The sequence below is a fragment of the Rhincodon typus genome, chromosome 25 (genome assembly GCF_021869965.1).
Source record: "Rhincodon typus isolate 14 chromosome 25, sRhiTyp1.1, whole genome shotgun sequence".
In the NCBI taxonomy this organism is placed as follows: Eukaryota; Metazoa; Chordata; class Chondrichthyes; order Orectolobiformes; family Rhincodontidae; genus Rhincodon; species Rhincodon typus.
Genome location: NC_063356.1, coordinates 32093112 through 32113870, shown reverse-complemented (window position 1 = coordinate 32113870; position 20759 = coordinate 32093112). Strand labels below are relative to the sequence as shown.

Here is a 20759-nt window from a genome sequence, read left to right as displayed (position 1 = left end):
CCAGCTCTACACCTTGTTATCATTGAGTATTGGAGTTGGGCTGTCATGTTGAAGTTGTACAGGACATTGGTGAGGCCGCTTTTGGAGTACATTGTACAGTTCTGGTTGCCCTGCTATCGGAAGGACATTATTAAATTGGAGAGGATTTAGAAAAGGTTTATCGGGATGTTGCTGGGACTGGAGGGTTTGAGTTATAAAAATAGGCTGGGACTTTTTTTTTTAAACTGGAATGCAGGAGGTTGAGCAGTGAACTTGTAGAAGTTTATAAAATCATGAGGGGTATAGATAAGGTGAATGGCAAAGGTTTTTTTTCCTCGAGTGGGGAAATTCAAAACCAGGGGACATATTTGTAAGGTGAGAGGAGGAAGATTTAAAAGGGACCTGAGGGACAACTTTTTCGCTCAGCATTGTTTGTATGTGGAATGAACTGCCAGAGAAAGTGGTAGATTCAGGTATAGTCCCAACATTTAAAAAACATTTGGATAGGTACATGAATAGGAAAAGTTTAGAGGGATACGGGCCAAATGCAGGCAAGTGGGACTAGTTTAGTTCAGGAAACTTGGTCGGTGTGGATGAGTTGGACCAAAGGGTCTGTTTCTGTGCTGTGTGATTTGAAGGGGAGCTTGCAGGTGGTGGTGTTCCTGTGTGCCTGCTGCCTTTGTCATTCTAAATGTAAGTGCTTGTTTGTTTGGAAGGTCCTATCAAAGGAGCCTTGGTGAATTTCTGTACTGCATCTTGTAAATGGTGCACACTGCTGCTAGTGAGCGTCAGGGGTAGAGGGAGTGGATGCATGTGAATGTGATGCCAGTCAAGCAGGCTGCTTTGGCTTTGATGGTATCAAGCTGGTTGTGTATTGCTGGAGCTCATCTAGGCAAGTGGGGAATATTCCGTCACAGTCCTGACTGGTGCCTCGTAGATCGTGGACAAGCTTTGAGGAGTCAGGAGATAAGAATCAGTAAATAATGTACACACAATTCATTTTTCCCCTCCAATTTGTGACAATGTGTAAATTATGCTTTAATTCATTTCTTCCACTTATATGGCATATCTTTCTCTCTTTTTTTTTCTTTCCTTAGTATACAACAAGTTTATGGAGCACAACATCCCCCATTTGATCCCCGTCTACACAAAAAGTAGGTTTGCATTTGACTTTTTTGTTCTCATCTGGTTTCATAAAGCTGTTTTTGGTTTGAATGACCTTCATCTTGTTAATGTGACCAGAACTTTGTGAAGTGAAATAAGAATTGATTTATTGTAATTGTGTATCAGCCCTATGTAGATATAATTGTGGATGAGTGGAACAAGGATGATCTAATTGATTTGTTCTAGGCTCAAACCAGGGTCAGAAGCTGAACTATAATGAATTGGTGTTCCTTATTGTGAAATTTACTTTGAGAAGGCAGACCAAATATTATTGATTAACAACTTAAAAAGTAAGTAATTAAGCACTAGAACTTCTCCAGTATAAGATGAATGCATTTCATGGCATGATGATGCCTATTACCAATTTTTATTTGCAATTCTATGCAATATGTATTAAAAGAACTTATGGGCCAGATTTTCTCATCTTGGTTGGTGTGTTATCAAGTGAAATTCATGATGCCATGCCCAACATGGCTTGGATCGACAGTTCTCTCTCGATCTTCTGCTTTTCACCGCATTAGTTATGCATTTGGACAGTACAGTGCCCTTCTCGTAGAATTGCTTTTCAGGAGAGGTGGAAGTGCTCCCTCAATGGAGACCCTTCTCTCCGCTGGTGTTTTGCTTTAATCCCAGCTGCATCTACTGCAGACTCTGAGTTGACCCTTGCGCTGTGTTATTCAACAGTTATAACTGAGAACGTAGCCTAGAAAGGAAAAGTGGTGCCTAGCTTCACCAACAGGAGCCTGCAGGTGTTGGTGGATGGGGTGGTGGTGAAGGGGACTTTGACTCTGTCTGCCAAGGGGAGCCACGCCACAGGCGCAGATGGTCCAAGTCATTGCCATGCTGCAGGTAAAAAGGAGCACACTGCAGTGCAGGAAGGACGACATTGGTCTTCTGTGCTTTGCAGGGATAAATGCCGTCATCTTGGAGATAACCACCTCACTGGTCTCATACAGTGACAAGTTTGCCCTCTTGACTGTTTGGATGTCCACCTCACGACAAGCTCTGTGAAAACACCCTACCCTGGAGCTCTCCATCCCCTCTTAAGAGATCCTCCCCTTCCTTTTTGGTAAACGGCCCTTTCACTTTAATTATTCCCTGAGGATCCTGGTCCAATGAATCCCATTCCCAGACTTGAGTTAGTTACTTGCTTTCTCCAGAACTCCGTGGACTTCCTCCTGGCCATTATGGGTTGAACCTCTAGGACTGACTTGGCTGGTCATCATTTGAGGTCTGAGCCAAATGTTGTCAGGGAAGTCTCCACAGCACCCTGACTGATACACATGTAATCCCTGAACTGGTTGCACTTGATTGCATGGACACCAGTCCTTGAACCTGCAGGGCTAAGTGCCTCACTTACTGTTGTCAGTACTCTCGACCAGAATCTGCTGAACCTGTGGAGTGACTGTGGCAGCATTGCCTGGGTGGCTGTCATCCACAAAAAACCCAATGAAGGCTCTTACTCCTTTGACTTTAAGACATTTTGTTGAAGCACATAGTGTTTTTGCTGGGCAGCTGTTGGCACATGCTGTAGATATGACATTGACATAGTTTGGCTCTGTACAGTGACCTAAAGATTTCCCTGACTGTTCGTTGCTCAAGCTGCTGCCTCCTCCTCCTCTGTGCTAAAAAGCAATGCAAGCCACAGAGACTGGCAGTCTCTAACTTAGCAGTGAAGTGCCATTGCATAAATAAGCAATGAAAGCTACAGAGGCTGGCAACCTTCAAGCATTGCAAACTGAATGTTAAGAAACGAAGCTAAGAGCCATAAGATGAATTCTGGATGCATGAGATGGGTGTGTGGCCCTGTTTACGAAGTGACCTGGCAGCAGCAGGGAAATTGTAACAGTTCCTGAGTTCTAAAATAGTGTTGAAGGTCTGGATTGAGAGTTGGACCCAGAGCAGGTATGGTGGTACGTTGAGGCTGGCGTTCTGCTGCTGTTGATTTGCGTGGATGAAGAGTGGAGGAGGTTAGTGTGTATGAAGCATGCAGGGACATCATGGTACAGACAGTTGGATGAGGGATGGGGTGAGCAACTGACAAACTGCAACTATCAGGTACTTGCTGTGATTTAGACTTGGGAATTTGCAGTGTCTGGTTTCTCAAAGGAGAAGAGAATTGGAAATGGCATAGAGTGCGGCAAATTGGGCAAATAACGCAATGAAAATAAAGTAGTCAGTACTCAACAACAAGATTCTGAAGTTGCTGTTTAAAACTCCAGTGAAAATTGGGAGTTTATCAATGTCGAGATTCCATTTTTTTCCTACTTCTTGCATTTTTCCCAGCTTGTCAACTTCGCCTGTGCCACTTAAAGGAGTAAACAATTTTGTAATAATAGTTTAGAAAATAAATGGTCCTTTTAAGCTATTTTGGAAACTTAAAATTATATTAGGTATCTGTTTGGAGAATATATATTGGGTTAGAAATTGGTGCTAGAAATATGTATTGGATAGCCAATGTAAATGGTAGAATTTAACTTACTAAATCTGTCTCATTGTTGAGTATCTGTTGGTAGCTGTGGTGGGTGATAGTGCTTGAGTGCATTACAGAAATGACAACTATCGTGAAAGAAATATCACCCTGCTTTTCCTCACTTGCCTCTGAACCAAATTGCTAAGGTGGCAATATGTAGTATTCCATCTTGGCTTTGGTGTTTATAGCTAAAATACATGAAAGACCAACTGTATTGATGTTTTTGAATATGATGAGTGTTATTTTTTCTCTGCATGGTCTAAATCTTTCAACTTGCGTTTTGCAGAATTTTTTTTGATGTACTGTGAACAATTGTCAATTTTAAAATGGCAGGTGACCAATGTACATGCTTTGATATTTTGTTTGTTATTTCATTTTGGCCTAACCTTTTATTTCAATATGTAATTTTATCTAAAAATCATAAATCCTAAACATGTTTTATCTTTTGGCTGTATTTTCCGAACCTACAGGGGGTGGGGGGTGGGGGGGCGTGCGAGGTGGTCACATCGGAAAAATTCGTTGACATATTCCCAACCAGTACAGATCTTTCCTAGGACAGTCTGGGAAGTGGGGTTTGCTGCCCGTTCCACAAATGCAAGCAACTAATTTGCCTCTAGCTGGGAGCTTAACAATGCTGTGGGTTCCAGCCACTCCTCTGTTTTGCTGATCCATAGAATCCCTACAGTGTGGAAACACGCCCTTCGGCCCAACAAGTCCACACTGCCCTCGGATGTCCCACCCAGATCCATTTCCCTATAACCCACCTAATTTATACATCGCTGAAACCTATGGGCTATTTAGCATGGCCAATCCACCTAGCCTGCACATCTTTAAACAATGGGAGGAAACCCATGCAGACACGGGGTGAATATGCAAACTCCACACAGACAGGGACCTGAGGGTCGAATCAAACCTGCTAACCACTGAGCCACCCTGCCACCCCATATGGTTGAGTGATTCCTCAGCTATTTAGCGGCCTCCATGCAGCAGGCCAGGAAGCATCAGATCCAGATGTTCCAGGCTGTTAAAAGCTGCTTTCACGATAAATAGCAAATCAGTGCTTAACCTCCCCCACCCCACCCCCTAGCTGGAAAGTAGAGTTAAGTTCACAGTCAGATTGGTGGGGCAGGCTCAAGGGGCTGAATGGCGCTTCTGTTCCTATTTATTTTATGTTCTTAAAATCTAGCCCATAATGTTAAAAACTGTTATTTTGACATTTTGCTTCATCAGTTTGCAAGTTTAAATTATGGCATGTGCAAGTGAGAAAGCTTACCTAGTTTGAGGCTAAAAATAAATTCAGTGATGGTGAACTTCAGAATGCTAATTAACCAGAAAGTACATTAATTGATCAAATTCACTGGGGACAATTTGGGGGAAAAATAATATAAAGAATATTTTACAGAAGCTAGAAAGATTGAAGTTTTTGGGTTTGCAGCTTGATAAAGGAGGGATTAGGATAATTATTGCACTTGACCTTTTTGATTTTCTGTAGGAAATGTCTTCATCATTTTTATTAGTCTACTGGAGTGTCAGTGATTTTTAAATAAGTGATTTGGAATTGGCTAGCATAATAATGTCAACACCTGGCTTCAGATTCAGCCTGATCTGATGAATGAAGAAGTTCCCTTTGAAAGAAATTGGAGTTTTTAAATAGATACATCTCCACAATATAATCTGCCCCTAATTAACCATTCATTGACCCTCAATTGGCAACATAATTTAACGAGGACGTAAGGAAGTTATATCCAGATGCGAGAAAGTTGCACATGGAAAGGTACTTTCTGAAGTTGGCCATGAAGCCCACTGATAATGGGCTATAAAAAACTACTCCTTTATTACAGCAGTGCCATTACATGAAACAAAACTAATGAGGTTGGAAAAGGTGGCAGGAGGAATATCTTGGGTGGTTTCCAGGAATACTGTTGGATTTAATGATTTGAATGGTGACAGTTTTGTCGTGGCTCACATCAACTCTAACCTCCCAGCTTGCCTCGACCCCTTGCAATTTGCCAACAGGCATACGTCCACAGCAGACACCATTTCTGTAGTCCTACACTCATCCCTGGAACATCTGGATAAGAAAGATACCTATGTCAGGCTTCCACTTTATCAACTAGAGTTCCGCCATCAACAGTGTAATCCCAACAAAAATAATCTCCAAACTGCGTGACATAGGTCTCTGCTCCACACTCTGCAACTTGATCCTCAACTTCCCGACCCATAGACTGCAATCAGTGAAGATCGACAACAGCACCACTGTCATGATAATCCTCCACACCGGTGCCCTGCAAGGATGTGTACTCAGCCGCCTACTGTACTCCCTGTACACTCACGATTGTGTGACCATATTTCGTCTGAACTCCCATTTATACGTTCGTGACGACACCATTATAGTATGGATACTAAACAATGACTAGACAGAATACAGGAAGGAAACAGAATGCTTGGTGTCGTAGTTCAAAGATAATCTCTCCCTCAATGTCAAAAAAACTAGAGAGCCTATCATTGACTTCAGAAAGAAAGAAGGAGGCCATGTCCCTATCTACATCAACGGAGCTGAGGTGGAGAGGATAGATAGCATCAAGTTCTTAGGAGTGACGATAACCAATAACCTGTCTAGACCTCCTATGTATGTGCAACGGTCAAGAAGGTGCAACAACGCTTCTTCCTCAGGAGACTTAGGAAATTCGGCATGACCCTAGGGACCCAACTTTTACAAAAGCACCATAGGAAGCGTTCTATCTCGGTGCATAATGGCTTGCTACAGCAACTGCTGTGCCCAGGACCGTAAGAGACTATGGCAGTTTGAGTACACAGCTGAGACCATCGTGAAAGCCAACCTCTACCTATACTTCCCGTTGCTGTGGAAAGGCTGCCAACATCATCAAGGACTCCTCCCACCCCAGTAATACTCTCTTCCAACCGCCTCCATCAGGCAGAAGATACAAAAGGCTGACCATGTGTACCAACAGGTTCAAGAGCAGCATCTTCCCTGCAGTTATTAGACTGCTTAATAGACCTGTCTAATTTCAAATCTAATGTTGATCTTGCTTTTGTGCAGCCATAAACTTGTATACCTCACTCTGTCTAAACACCCTATGATCTGTGTGTCCTTGTATGCGATGATCTGCTTGTACTGCTCGCAAGACAAAACATTTTACTGTACTTGGGTACATGTGACAACAATAAATCAAATCAAATCACTGACAAAGACAAGTTTAAGGAAATATTTCAATACCCCATCAAAGATGATCTTTCACTCCCACCTAATGTGGCAGAAATTGAAGTTGCCATTAGATACGAAGAATGCAAAAGCCGCAGGAGTAATTGGTACTCCAGTGGAGGTTTTCAGATTTGGAGGAGCAAATCTTGCCCGTTATCTCCAACTGTTCCTGAAAAATCAGGGACAAAGAAGAAATCCTTGCTGATCTCTGGCATGCTGCCATCATCACCATTTTCAATAATGGAGACAAAGTGGAATGTGGGAACGACTGAGGAATCTCCCTCCTCTCCATTGCTGGAGAGATCATTGTCTGAATCCTTACTTGTTATCTTCTCCCAGTCTTTGAGAAAATACTTGCTTCCTGAAATGCAGTATGGCTTCTGATCAAACTGTGGACCAATGGACATGATTTTCACTACTCAGCAACTCCAAGAGAAATGTCAGGAATAACATCAGTCTCTCCACATGACCTTCATTGATCTGAACAAGGTTTTTGACTAAGTCAGTTGGGAAGCAGATTGAAGAATTGGTTTCACCCTTAAGACTGAATTTCTTTATCCTCCTGGCCCAGGTCAAGTCCCAATCCATCTCTCCAAGAAGATCAATAGAAAAATCCTCCCAAACATGGAACATTTCCTCTATCTGGGAGACTATTTCTCACCTAATGCTGACATCACTCTGGAGGTTCAACATTGCATCCAATTAGTGAGCTTCGCCTTTGGATGCCTAAGAATGAGACTATTCAATGGTTGTGACATCTATTTTGCTACCAAGATCCTTGTGTATAAGGCAGTCATCCTTCTGACGACTCCATATGACCCCAAAACTTGAACTATGTATAGATGCCACCTCAGGACTCTTGAAGCTCCATCAGTGCTCTTTGAGATGGATTCTGCACATTAGCTGGGAAGACAAGCCTACTAACTTCAATGTTCTTGAAGCAGCTAATAGTACCAGCATTAAGGCCATGATCATTTAAAACTAACTGGGCCAGCCACATGCTTAGGATGCTTGAGTTCCAACTTTCAAAACAAATTATCTTTGTTCAGCTCAAGGAAGCTTCTTGAATGAGAGGAGGACAAAGGAAGATTTTAAAGACTACCTACAGGCTTCGCTCAAGCCATGCAACATTGATATCAACCTGTATGAGACCCTCATTCAGAAGAAACTGGCTGGAAGGAAGTTCCTGTATGAAGGGACGCTCTTCTATGAAAACACCCATTGGCAAGAGAATGCACTGGAAAGGAACTAGAGAAAGGAATGCCAATGGTCTCGAGGCCAAAAACCCATTCCACTCCTTAAAACATCTATCCAATTTGGTTGGTGATGAAGCTGGAGGATCGGGCTCATCAGCCACACAAGGCCTCACAGAACCCAGGACCAGTGACGTGGAATTTTCTGGCTGGAAAATAATTCTCATAAGCAAGCTAGTGGGAATTGCTTGCTTAAAACTAGGCATTTACATCTGTAACGTTTTTCAGTTCTGATGAAAGGGTGCTGGCCTCTATGCTGCATGGCTTGCTGAGTATCTCCTGCATATTCAATTTACTTGCCATTCCGCCCTCTCCTCCATGTGTTACTGCTGTCAGAATGGCTGCAGCTGATTCTGAGTCTTTTCTCCTTTTACTGTTCCTCAAGTCTTTAAGTAAAGCGTCATTCCCCTTGTTGAATTCTCTTGTGATATTGTTAACACCTATTGTATGCCTTGTCAAAGTTCATGAACTTTCTAAAGATCCTGTAGCCTGGAATATTTAATGTCCAATCATGTTCAAGTTGCGATTACTTCTGTATCATAGAAAGAAAGAGAGAGAGAGAGACACACACACACAATCGCCATTGTCCTGGTGAGTTAGAGAGAGAATACTGGTGGTTTGAGCTGAGGGTCACCGTGCCTAAAGTGAGGCATGGGGTTGAGAAGGAGGCACCTTCGTGGTTACCTTTTATTGTGATTTGTGTTACATGCTTATAGAAACTCATTTTTTGTTTAACTCACTTTTTGTCTTTTGTGTTTGTGTACAGAGTTTTATCAGGGTAACTACTCCCATCATAGCCATATGTCATACAATCACAGAATTGTTACAGCACAGAAGGAGCCGTTTGGCTCATTGTGCCTGCACCAACTCTCAAAATAACCAGTTCACTTAGTACGATTCTTCTGTAGTCCCGTACGTTCTTCCTTTTCAGGTAACAACAGATTTAGTTCTTTTTTGAACCTGCCATGATGTCTTTCAGAACATCTCAGACCACAACAACTTGCTGTGTGATACAGTTTTCTCATGTTGCTTTTGCATCATTTACTAATTATTTTAAATGCATGCCTTTTCTTACTCAATCATTTCATGAGTGCCAGCAGTTACTCCCTTTTACATGCTGTTCAGACCCCTCATGACTTTGAAGACCTCTGTCAAATCTTTGCTCAGCCTCTTTTCTTCTCTGAGGGAAAACTTTCTTGACCTCTCCAATCTATCTTCACAATGGAATTTCCTTATCCTTGGGATCTTTCCCTTGAATCTGATATGCACACTCTCCAATGCCTTCAAATCCTGTCTAAATTGTGACACACGGAACAGAATTAACTACTTCAGCTGAGGTTGCATTGATCTGTGCCAGTTCACCATAATCTCCTATAGATAACAAGGTGTAGAGCTGGATGCACACAGCAGGCCAAGCAGCATCAGAGGAGCAGGAAGGCTGAGGTTTCGGGCCTAGACCCTGCTCCTCTGATGCTGCTTGGCCTGTTGTGTTCATCCAGCTCTACACCTTGTTATCTCAGATTCTCCAGCATCTGCAGTCCCTACTATCTCTGAAACACCATAATCTCCTCTTTGTTCTTTTATTTTATGACCTCTTAATAAAACCTAGGGATCTGTATTCTTTATTAACTGGCTCTTAATTCGTCCTGCCAGCTTCAACGTCCAAAACACACGTACACCTTAGGTTCCTTTTTATCCTGCATTCCCTTTATCTTGCTGATTTTCCCCTTTTTTAAAAAACTTGAAACTCCTATTGAGTTCTTTGTGGCTTATAGGATCAGATATAGCCTGCGAATTTAGGTATGCTGTGCATGGTTAGACTCAATCTAAATTGAACTCCAGTCACTAGTATAGTGAAAATTATCAAGCCAAAGTCCAGGCTTTTCGTAGACATGGACAATATCAAGTGCAAAATGCTTAAGGGACGTGAGTGTATCCAAGTAAACAATTGTACCAGGCCCAAGTTCGTAAGAAGCAATTAAAAGAAAATTGTTGGGTTCTGTGTTGTGCAACTTCTGAGGGTAAAGAGATGCTGTTCATTGGGTACTATAGGTTTGACAGATGTAAAGGCAGGGAATGAGACGAGTGACCCAATGTGCATATGATTCTACAGAGCAGCAAGGATGTTGATAAAAGGTGAATGGACTTCCAGATAGTATTATATCAGGTGATGAGAACTGGAGGATGATCAAGTATCCTGATGACTAATATCTCATGATGGAGAAGATAGACAGGTCGCTGAAGACTAATGAATAAATGAAAGCCAGCAAAATGTAGTAAAATAATGTTGAGAGGAAGTGAATTTATAATCTCTGACTATGCATGATTTTCAAACTTAGATGCTAATAAATAATATAAAAACAAACTTTATCAGAAACTAATCTGAAGAGTCAGGAAAGCAATATAAGTACCTAGGCCTGAATAAGCAATCGATAATTATTCGAACCTGACCAATTTAAAGGATTTCCAGGTGTCCCACCAGGTTAAGACTATTCAGCTGTGACAAAATCAATGTTGGGTGTAAAATGTGAGAAATAGAAAGTTTAAGATGTATAAAAAGCCTTTAATCCATCTCCAACTTTTTGTCTTGCAATCATTAAGACAGTTGCAACAGTAACAAATTTCAAAGGAAGGAGCAATTTATCCTACTTTGACCACAATTGCCTATCTACCCATCAACACTCTTCTGCTGCAGTATAATTACTAAAATATGGCTGACTTGCAGGAGATCCAAATACTAACCAGCATGCAGTCAAGTGCAAGAAGCTAATCATATAAAACTGCAGTTCTGCCAGAGCTTCCCACATCCCATGACCAAATAAATAAAACCTGTTTAATTTTTAGTTTAGGTGAATTAGCCCAATCTTTTCGAGGAGAGAAATTTGAAAATGAAAATTGATAAAGGGTTAATGAATTTCCTATTTGCTGAACTCAAAGTCTGGTAGATCCAAAGTTGTACAGTAGTATTATTCTATACTTGGCTTCCACCAAGGCTCTTGCATACTTTGTAAAAATTTAATTAGTTACACATTAAAATAGTTTCTATTTTAGTTTACACCAGTTTAGTACTCTTCTCTCCCAATGCTAATATCCACAGAAATGATAACTTATCTTGACAGCTCCTGGCAACTGTTTTAAATGTATACATAGACTGATGTAACAATAACCTGCATCACAATCAGTATTTTTATTGAAGGTATTATTTATTTTGGCAGTGTGTACAGATCCTAAAAATGTGTATTTCGCTGGAAAAACGTTTTGGCTGAATGGAAAACACTGCGTCTGTGGTTAGGAATTACTTTGCAGGGTAGGCTTGGGTGAACAAAATCATATTGAACAGGGTTACAGTGAAGTCATGCTTGCAAGCACTGCATGGGAATGTTAATGTTGCTGTGGATTGTCAAGGCTTTGAAGTCTGAGTAGTTGAGAATCAAATGGAGGTGCAGTTATTCAATTAGGCATCAAGTTAATATATAATGAAGGTTGGTCAAGTTAAGCTATAGTTTAGATCTAGAAATTAAGCTTCAGTACTTTTAGCTATCTTATGTGGATGAGTCTGGCAATGTTATACTTATTGCTATACCTGCTGCTGTCGTGATGCTAGTGCTTTCATGCTGCTGCTGTGGTGGATTTTCTAGGATGTTAACTCTGTGAAGAAACAAAATACATGTCTTGGTCTGAATTGTATGTTACTTGGAAGGAATGGTGTTCCCATAACATGCTACTCTTGTCCTTTTTTTTTGGAGGTGTGGGTCATGATCTGTTGATGGGGGAAAAAGAATTCACCAGGGATAGTGCTGTTCCTCCTTGGAGATCCTGTATACTTGAGCATTATATGGCTGTTAGGAAATTTGTCACAGGTTAAACATCCTTTGCATGGTTAATGACAAGACAACTTTACGACTGTGCTGCAAGATTAACTGGAGTTGTGTGTAACTAAATTAGTGATATCCAGATTCATTCACTATATTACTGACTTTATTTCTATCCCTTTATTGTACTATTGATTTCTATTCTATTCTTTATACTTTATTTTTTGATCCTTTGACCAGATATTCATTTTTCAACACTTGACTGTGCTATGGTCAGTTGAACAGATGACAGTCATAAACACTTGAAGCGAAATCTGAGATTGATATATGTAGATAACTGCTGGGTAAAAATTAAATTCCTCATCCACAAAGCTGGCAGTCTCTGTAATTGAGAAGGTTTTAGTAGCCCTTTGCTTCTAATGTTGTTGAAGAAGAACCTGATCATTTACATCTGTAAGGCACTGTCATGTCTAAATTGACCAATTTTTTTGTTTGTTTTCTTTCACTCTTGAATTCCATTTTGACTATTCTCTATTATGGTATTGGAATCTATGTATGCTCAATTCCTCTGATACTTAATCAAGTTAAAGCATGTGGCAGCTGTGCTGTAAAACCAAGAAAGTACAAAATTCAATCCCCAGTTTGAACTGAGTTAGTTGATTCTGATTCAAATAATGGTAAGGATTTTGCAGTGATCCTGTATTAAGTAGGGGAATATTGGTTAAGGTTTGTTTTTATGATGGTTATGTAGTGACACATGCATGTGTATTGATGTTGAATGAAGACATAATTAAACATTTTAGCTATGATGTTTCTGTGGTGAAATAGTCTGTCAACACTCTGCCTCAGTTTGTACATGAATATTGGCTGATTGGGGAAGTTACCAGAGCAATATACAGCAACTATGAATCTATTTGACCTGGAAAGGGTTTTTCACATTTAGCACAGTAAGAGACAAGACAAAAGGTCTAATCTACTCAAATGTCACTAAACATTTCAGTTTAACTTGTGCTAAACAGTATAATATAATACCATTACAGTTGATATTCTTGATTATACAGAGTAATGCAGGGTGGATGTGGGGTAGGATGAAAGACTGAGAGAGAAACTCAAGTCGAAAGAAATAGTTGAATTTGGTCTGAATTTAAAATTTGTGGTTTTTACTGTTCAAGCATGCTGTTTTATTGGATGTCGTTATCAGCCATGCATGAGATGGATATAAAGTAGGTAATCTACATTAAGGGATAGTCGGAACTGCCGATGCTGGAGAATCTGAGATAACAAGGTGTAGAGCTGGATGAACACAGCAGGCCAAGCAGCATCAGAGGAGCAGGAAGAAGGGTCCAGACCCGAAACGTCAGCTTTCCTGCTCCCCTGCTGCTTGGCCTGCTGTGTTCATCTAGCTCTGCACCTTGTTATCTCAGTCTACTTTAAGGTATGTTATTGTGATTTTTTTTTTTTTAAATTCATTTGTGGATTGTGGGTGTTGCTGGCTGACCAGTATTTTAATGCCTATCCCAACTTGCCCTCGAGAAGATGGTGGTGAGCAGCCTCCTTGAACTGCTGCAGTTCATCTGTTGTGGGTTGACCCACAATGCCCTTAGGGAGGTAATTCCAGGATAATGATTCAGCGATAGTGAAGGAACAGCGATGTATTTATAAGTCAGGGTCACGAGTGGCTTGGAGGGGATTTTGAATGTGGTGTTCTCATGTGTCCTGCCCTTTTCCTTCTAGATGGAAGTGGTTGTGGGTTTAGAAGGTGCTGTCAGAGGATCTTTTAGTGAGTTGCAGGCTTGCATTTTCATACTTGAACCATATTTAGTGCACTTTTGTGTGTCTTTGGAAAAAAAAATCATCTTCCTCATAGAAATGATTTTCCTTTCTTTTAAACTGTGACATTTATAGGTATGTCGAGCAAGCTGAGCTATTGTATTTGCAAACAGTAGTGGACATTAAAAGGCCTGCTGTCCACCCCACCAAAAGACACCATCCTCTGGAAAAGGTGAAAAAAAAGTCTAGTCTTACTATATGATTTATAAGTATTCTGGGGAGATCACTGGAGGATCTGCCTTTTTAAGAGGTATTCTGTCTTCCAGCCAGAAACCAATCCAGTTTTCATTTGACAGTTCAGTGAATTAGAATTCACTGGACCAAGTAGACAACCTGTTTCTGCGGGGGTGAGGGGTCTGGTGTTTTCTGGGAAGAGAGCGGCTTTTTTTATTTGTTCATGAGAGGTTGCTGGCTAGGATAACATTTATTTCCCATCCCTAATTGTCCTCAAAGCTGCTGATGACCTGTTGCCTTGAACTGCTGCAGACCTTTGGGTGTAGGAATATCCACTGTGCTGTTAGGAAGGGAGTTCTAGGAATGACCTGGAAAAACTGAAGAAGCAACAATATCCTTCTAAATCAGGGTGGTCTCTGGCTTGGCAGGGAGCGAACAGGTGTTGCTGTTGTCATGTATTTACAGCTGTTGTCCTGCTTGGTGGTAGAGGTCATGGGTTTGGAAATTGCTGTTGAAAGAGTGCTTACTGTCATGCAACTTGCAGGTAGTACACACGACTGATGCTGTGAGTCAGTGGTGAATGGGGTGCTAATCAGACGTGTTGCTTTGTCCCAGATGGTGATGAGTTTTTTGAGCATTGTCGGGGTTGCACTCATGCAGGCAAGTAGTCGGTAGCGAGCCTAAACTTTACCTTTTGGAATTTAAAATTCTGAAGACTGGCTCACCATAAATCATACAATTTCAGCAAACTGTCAGCAATAACACAGTCTGTTCATTTCATCATCCATAAGCCTTGATCAAATCACTCCAAACCTATGCTTTTCTGAATTGTAGTGTCTCCGTTTTTAAAAAAAAATCTGGTTTGATGACTAGGGTAGTATCTAAGGTTCTTGAATAGATTTTTAGGTAGTATGGTAGGACACCATACCCTAGTAGAAGCCTGACCCGAGTCTTGAGTGCAAGTTCAAAATTTGAGCCAAGATTTTGTTTTGGTAGCGAATACAAAACTGTCTTTATCCACCGTCATATGTGGAAGTACAGAAGTTACAGATTCTATACTTCTCTTGAGGTTATGCTTCAGTTAAAGTACCCAAGATTTCAATCAATGGAAATCTATTGAATTGGCGGAAACTTCACTTTTGGACTTTGTCGAGCATTTCACAAAAGGACTATGTGACTCCTTATTTAATAAAGTGAAACAGGAGTTTTGTACTGTTAAACACTTTTATTGACCCTGAAAAGTGACTTTTATTTTAGAAAATCAAATTTCTGTATTTTTAAAGGCAAGTCTGCGGAATGAAAATTCAAAAGGATGTATATCTATTTTGATTTAGACTTCTGTCTTAATTCAGTCATTTGTTTTGCTATCTGAAAATGGGCTAAAAAGTGGTATTACGTTTTCATTTCCTGATTTTGCTCTGTGAATAGAATACCTCAATGGGCTTGCCTGCTTGCTGACTTCATTGCTGCATGCCAGGACATCGTTTTGACTTGACATGATTGAAACTCTCATTGGTAAAGGGGAAAAGCCTTAGAGATTTTTAGGTTTTTGTGAGCAGCTTTATCTGAGGCCGGAAGCGTATATCCTTACTTCACTCATGGCCCCAAATTCCAGAATAGTCTTTTTTTTCTGTTTGGAAATTCATTTATCTTTTAAATGAATTCTAACTCCCCATTTGTGACTTTATGGAACTGTTCATGCATCTTTTGCAACTCAATGTCTTACAATATCTATATTTTTTTTTTCTCCACCTACTTGAATTCTTTCACTGAAGCATGTATGTTTGTTCAACATAATCTCTGCCCACCTGGATAACACCGTACTTTTCCAAATTAACATCATTTGCCAGTCACAGATTTAAGTTCACTTGAACATGAAGTTTTTTTTGAGACAGTTAAACAACATCTGCAATTCTGACTTGTACAAAACTTCATATCTTTTACAAACTTGTAGACCTCATTACTGTCCCCACATCTATGTTATGAATAAAGTGCAATAGCACCAATTGCAAATGGCAATTCTCCAAACTGTTCCAAATCCATGTGCAGCTATTGTCTAGTCTTCCTGCCAGTCCTCAATCCAGCTCAAGATGGTACTGCTGATGGGGAGGCTTTGATCTTCGTAGAGAAAACTCTTGCTTAAAACTTTTCAGAAGTTTATATAGTTGCTGTTTGTTTCCCTGAGCAACCATCTTGATGACTCACATATAGGAGCAGAAGTAAATCATGGGGCCTGTTGATTCTGTTCCACAAGCCAATACGGTCATGAATGATCCCCAACCTCAACTCCCTTTCCCACTTATCTCCACATTCCCGATTCTCTCTCATTACCTCAAAAAATACAAATGTTTAACGTGATTTCCTTTTTAAAAAGCCATATTAGGTGTCCTTGCTGTATTCCCTTCTGTTCAGTCGTTTATTTCATCCTAAATGAATCCCCCAGCATATCTATTATTACCAATTTTAAATTAATCGGCCTCTAGTTACCCAGGGCCATTTTGTCTATTTTGTTTTTAAAAGACATTGACTACTTTAGCCTCCATTTACTCCATGGGAATCCTTTGAATGTAAACAGGTGTTTAAAAAAAATATAGATGAGGGCTTGCATGACAGATATCCCATTTATCTGAGGATGGACAGGTACACATTCTCTAGCCATTTAAACAATATGTAGATATTCACCTTCATTGATAATGCTGAGTTTTGTTATTAAAATCTAATAATTAAGCTTCATCCTCAAATTTTTGAGGAAAGTTCTGTTTTGTGGCTATTGTATGTGAATGAGGAAGTATTTTGTGATCAGGATCGGCAAAGTGGGAGAACTTGCAAATTTTTGAGGCTGTCATAGAACTTAATAGTTAAACAAACTATCAACATTAATAATGTTGCTTAGTGTTACAGCATCATGACATCATCTGCACCTGAATGAAAAGCATTACTACATCACAAAATCACAATTTCAGTTGACATTCACTTTGAGTTTGGAATAGATTTTTATATTTCCTTAGACACTTAAGATTTGCAAATTGCAAGTTTCTAATATATTGTCTATGGTATTTGGAATAGGTTATTCATTTAATCACAAATTGTTGCTAGGATTTATGAAGATTCTAAACAAAGAATGTATAGTTTGTGCATGTATTTCAATGAATAGTATCTTTGCAAGATACTTGTACCAAGGTTGAGAGAGAATCAGGACAACTTAGACAGTAACATCCTGGTTTCCACATTGCACTGCACGAGCTAGCTCTCCAGGGGTTGTTTGATTTATTTGCCAGTAATGATGACTGTTGATAACCCCAAATAAATTTTATACAGCAAAACTCACACCGTTATTTAATTTTAATTATGTCGCTGTTATACGCCTTGGGAATGGCTGTGTCTTAAGCTCTAGTCAATAAATCCACTTTCTAATGTAACTGAATTCAATTGTGTATAATTTTACTTGTCTGTGGTATTGTAAGATTAGGATTCCATTACACCTGATTTTGGATTCACGCGTTTTCTGCCTTTTTCTCTGTATTAATTCGTTATTCTGTGTGCCACTTTAGGCATGAATAGATGTGTAAGACATTTATAAGGCTCTTGCAGTTCCCTTCTGCTGATGTGTCCTGATCTCAGTTGTGTTCCCATGGTAAAGAACTACGGAGAAGTTGCAGAAAAACATCATCAGAGGAAGAGTCTTTTCTGGCTCGCTCCTCTGAATTTGCTAATAATTAGCTCAGGCTAATGTTGATAGGACTCTGGGAATAGATTGCTACCTCCCTGCTCAGTTGGAAGTGTTATGATAGGTGAGGAAAAGTAAAAGTCGCCTTGCTAGTACCTATATATTCAAATTGGGGAAAAAAGCACTTGCAGATGCTGGAAATTGGAAACAAAAACATAATTTAATGGAGAAAACACAGCAGATCTGGCAGCATCTGTGGAGAGGAAACAGTTAACATTTTGAGTCTCGTTCTCCTTCTTCAGAACAAATTTTAGCTGAGAAAAGATTGGTATTTGTGCTGAAGATGACATGGGCGAAGGAGTAACCGACAGGTGGAGCCCACAGAGAGAAAAAAAATGGGCAGATAAAGAAATGTCCCCCATTACCAGCTATTGATTCTCCCAGGCTGACCTTTGTCCATTCCTTTGTCTGCATCTCCTCCCCTGCTCTCGCTCTCTCTCAAACACCAAAATTTTCCCAGCTAAAATCAGAGCACAGAAACGTTAACTTTGCTTTCTGTCCACAGATGCTGCCAGACCTGTTAAGTTTTTCCAGTATTCAAACTGCATGATATTACTATTGAAAAGACTACAAGGGTCATAAAACTGTTAAATTTAAGCCCTATAAAGAAACCTTTTAGAACTGGATTACTTGCTTTTTGAATAATGTTATTAACATTCTACTGTGTGATGTCATCCTGGCAGGTTGTTATGAAGTTTGTGACATTTCAAGTGCATTAATTCATACTACTTTCTGAGTCACTAATTTTTTAAAGATTCTGAAGTCTTAATTTTTGATGAATGGTTCTGTACAAATTGTTCGTTCTATTAACGTAAGACAGAGGTCCATCTATTAGCGTATGATGTGCCATGAACACAATCGTTATTACAAACTAAATGCTTTACATCATGCAATCCAGCTAAGCATGCTTTCTCAAATATGACATTGTCACAACATTAAGATAGTTGAAGTTGTTCTTCTGAAAAAGGAAAATGGCTCATTGACTTTTTTTTGTTTTAGAAGTAGATTTGACATTTGTTGATCGAAAATGAACCATAAACCTAATCTTTATGCAGGGTTCATTATAATATTTTCTTTGACTCTAAATTGTTTATTAAGCTGTATCTTAAAAACACTAGAATAGTACAGCATAATAAATCCTGAAATTCTTGGTACTTCTACCACCTCTGTTTTTCAAGATAAATCTAGTTGCCTAACAAATCTAAGATAACAAGGTGTAGAGCTGGATGAACACAGCGGGCCAAGCAGCATCTTTACACTGCGAAGCCTAACAAATCTAGTTTCTTTCGGGGGAATTGGATTTAATGAGCATAACTTAAAATCTTGTAAGAGAAGAACAGTGACACTGGCAACTCATAAATTTTGAGTTTTCAGTTTAAGTTAATAATGCAAATGCAAAAAAAAGCCATACCTTCCCTTCGTCATTCTTATTGTATCACTAGGTATGTGACCCTATTGAGCAAAGTGCAAATAAATTTCTTACTCAAATGTTTTCACTTACTGTATGTTGCTGTTACAATGCTACTAAACCTTTAATCCTAGCAGTTTGTTTTAAATTAATTAGGTACTCCTACTTTAAATTTTGTTTGCATTCTGGATTGGAATTTACTATTTCCAAATTGCTGTTCAGGTATTTTATTGCAGTATTACCAGTTACAAATTGGACAAGTTCACTTACGCATCCAGAGCGTCTAGTTTTAGTTGGGTGCAATATTTAACCTGTAACTTTTTTCATAACAGGCTGTGCTTTTAGTCTTGCACAGAGACAAAGCAATAAATAATTTTCTAGACCTGACAAGTTTCTGAGATAACAAGGTGTAGAGCTGGACGAACACAGCAGGCCAAGCAGCATCATAGGAGCAGGAAGGCTGACGTTTCGGGCCTAGAGTCTTTGAGATGCTTGTTAGGAACTCTACAGGTGAAAGTTTTTTTTATAATGTGGAGTATCTCCCACATGAAAAGTTGAGGCAACAAGCACAGCTGCTTTTAAGGGGAAAGGAGTTGAAGTATATCCTAATAAGAGTGGAATAAAATAGGCTAGAAAGAGGCTAATGTATTGCATAAATAGCAGCATAAATAAGTTAGGCAAAATAGCATGTTTCTGTACGATATGCTGAATTTTACTGGCCCCATAGGAATTGTGAATAGAGGTTTGGGAAGTAAAATTGCACAGGGATGAGGTGGGGTGTGAGCTGCAGGGCAGATCAGGGCATTTTATCAACGAGGAGATCAGAGAGGCTTTGTGCATAATCTAAGGCTGTGTTAAGGAATATCTTACTGTAATACCAGTGGTGGGTGACATCCTGCTTTCTAAGGTGCTGCCAACTAAATAAAGGTTGCTTCGTAGGCACACGGTACTGTAAGGCCTTACTGACCAAGAAGAGGTTGTTGGCAGGGAAGACAGCGTGTGTGACGCCAATGAATCCCCTACTCTTAACTCCTCTTGGAGCGGATGGCATATTCTCTGCAATCATAAACAATGCGTGTTGCAGTTTTTTTCTGTCCCCCTACTTGCCTGCCTGTGATCCTGATGTTTCCTGCATTGCTTAGCAGCAACTACCCCCTCCTGGTAGAGTTGCTGAGGTTTTCGAGCTGTGATTGGACCAGCACAGGTTTCCAATTAGGAAGTCACCTATAGTAAAATTGCCAAATGCCTCCCATGACCAACAAATGCGGGCTTGGGACCCAATTTTCACCCAGATTTCAGGATTCCCCTCAACTGATAAAGTTCAGCCTATCTGTTATATATAATTTCTCCTTATAAAACTGGATTCAGAAATTTATGCAAGCTGTGATGCTTTAAGGGAGGGTATGTTTGCACCACAAAATTTTGTTTGATTTATGGAAGTGGATAACTTGTCACAAAGTTGATTGTTATAAAGTTTTTTACAGATAACAAAGGAAACAGGGAGGGAACCAATGGAGTTATCCAATGTAGGATTAAATAAGTAAAGTTAATAACCCTTCAAACTTACATAATCACTACATGCATAATATAGCAGATAAGGTGTGAAAACAGGTTGCCAAATATTTTAGAGGTAGTAGGAACTGCTGATGCTGGAGAATCTGAGATAACAAGGTGTAGAACTGGATGAACACAGCAGGCCAAGCAGCATCATAGGGG

At 39.9% G+C, this 20759-nt stretch overlaps 1 protein-coding gene across 4 annotated transcripts in view; it reads left to right on the top strand.

The window, feature by feature from the left end:
* Positions 1-20759, top strand: part of tbc1d22b (TBC1 domain family, member 22B) — a 1108217-nt gene that overhangs the window by 815503 nt on the left and 271955 nt on the right. For 3 of the 4 annotated variants that reach the window (XM_048611941.1, XM_048611939.1, XM_048611942.1), the window contains exon 2: positions 1077-1133. The exons of the other annotated variant lie outside the window; for it this stretch is intronic. In XM_048611941.1, coding sequence (XP_048467898.1) covers positions 1077-1133 — 57 coding nt within the window. The remainder of the gene's footprint in view (positions 1-1076; positions 1134-20759) is intronic. 4 annotated transcript variants of the gene reach the window in all.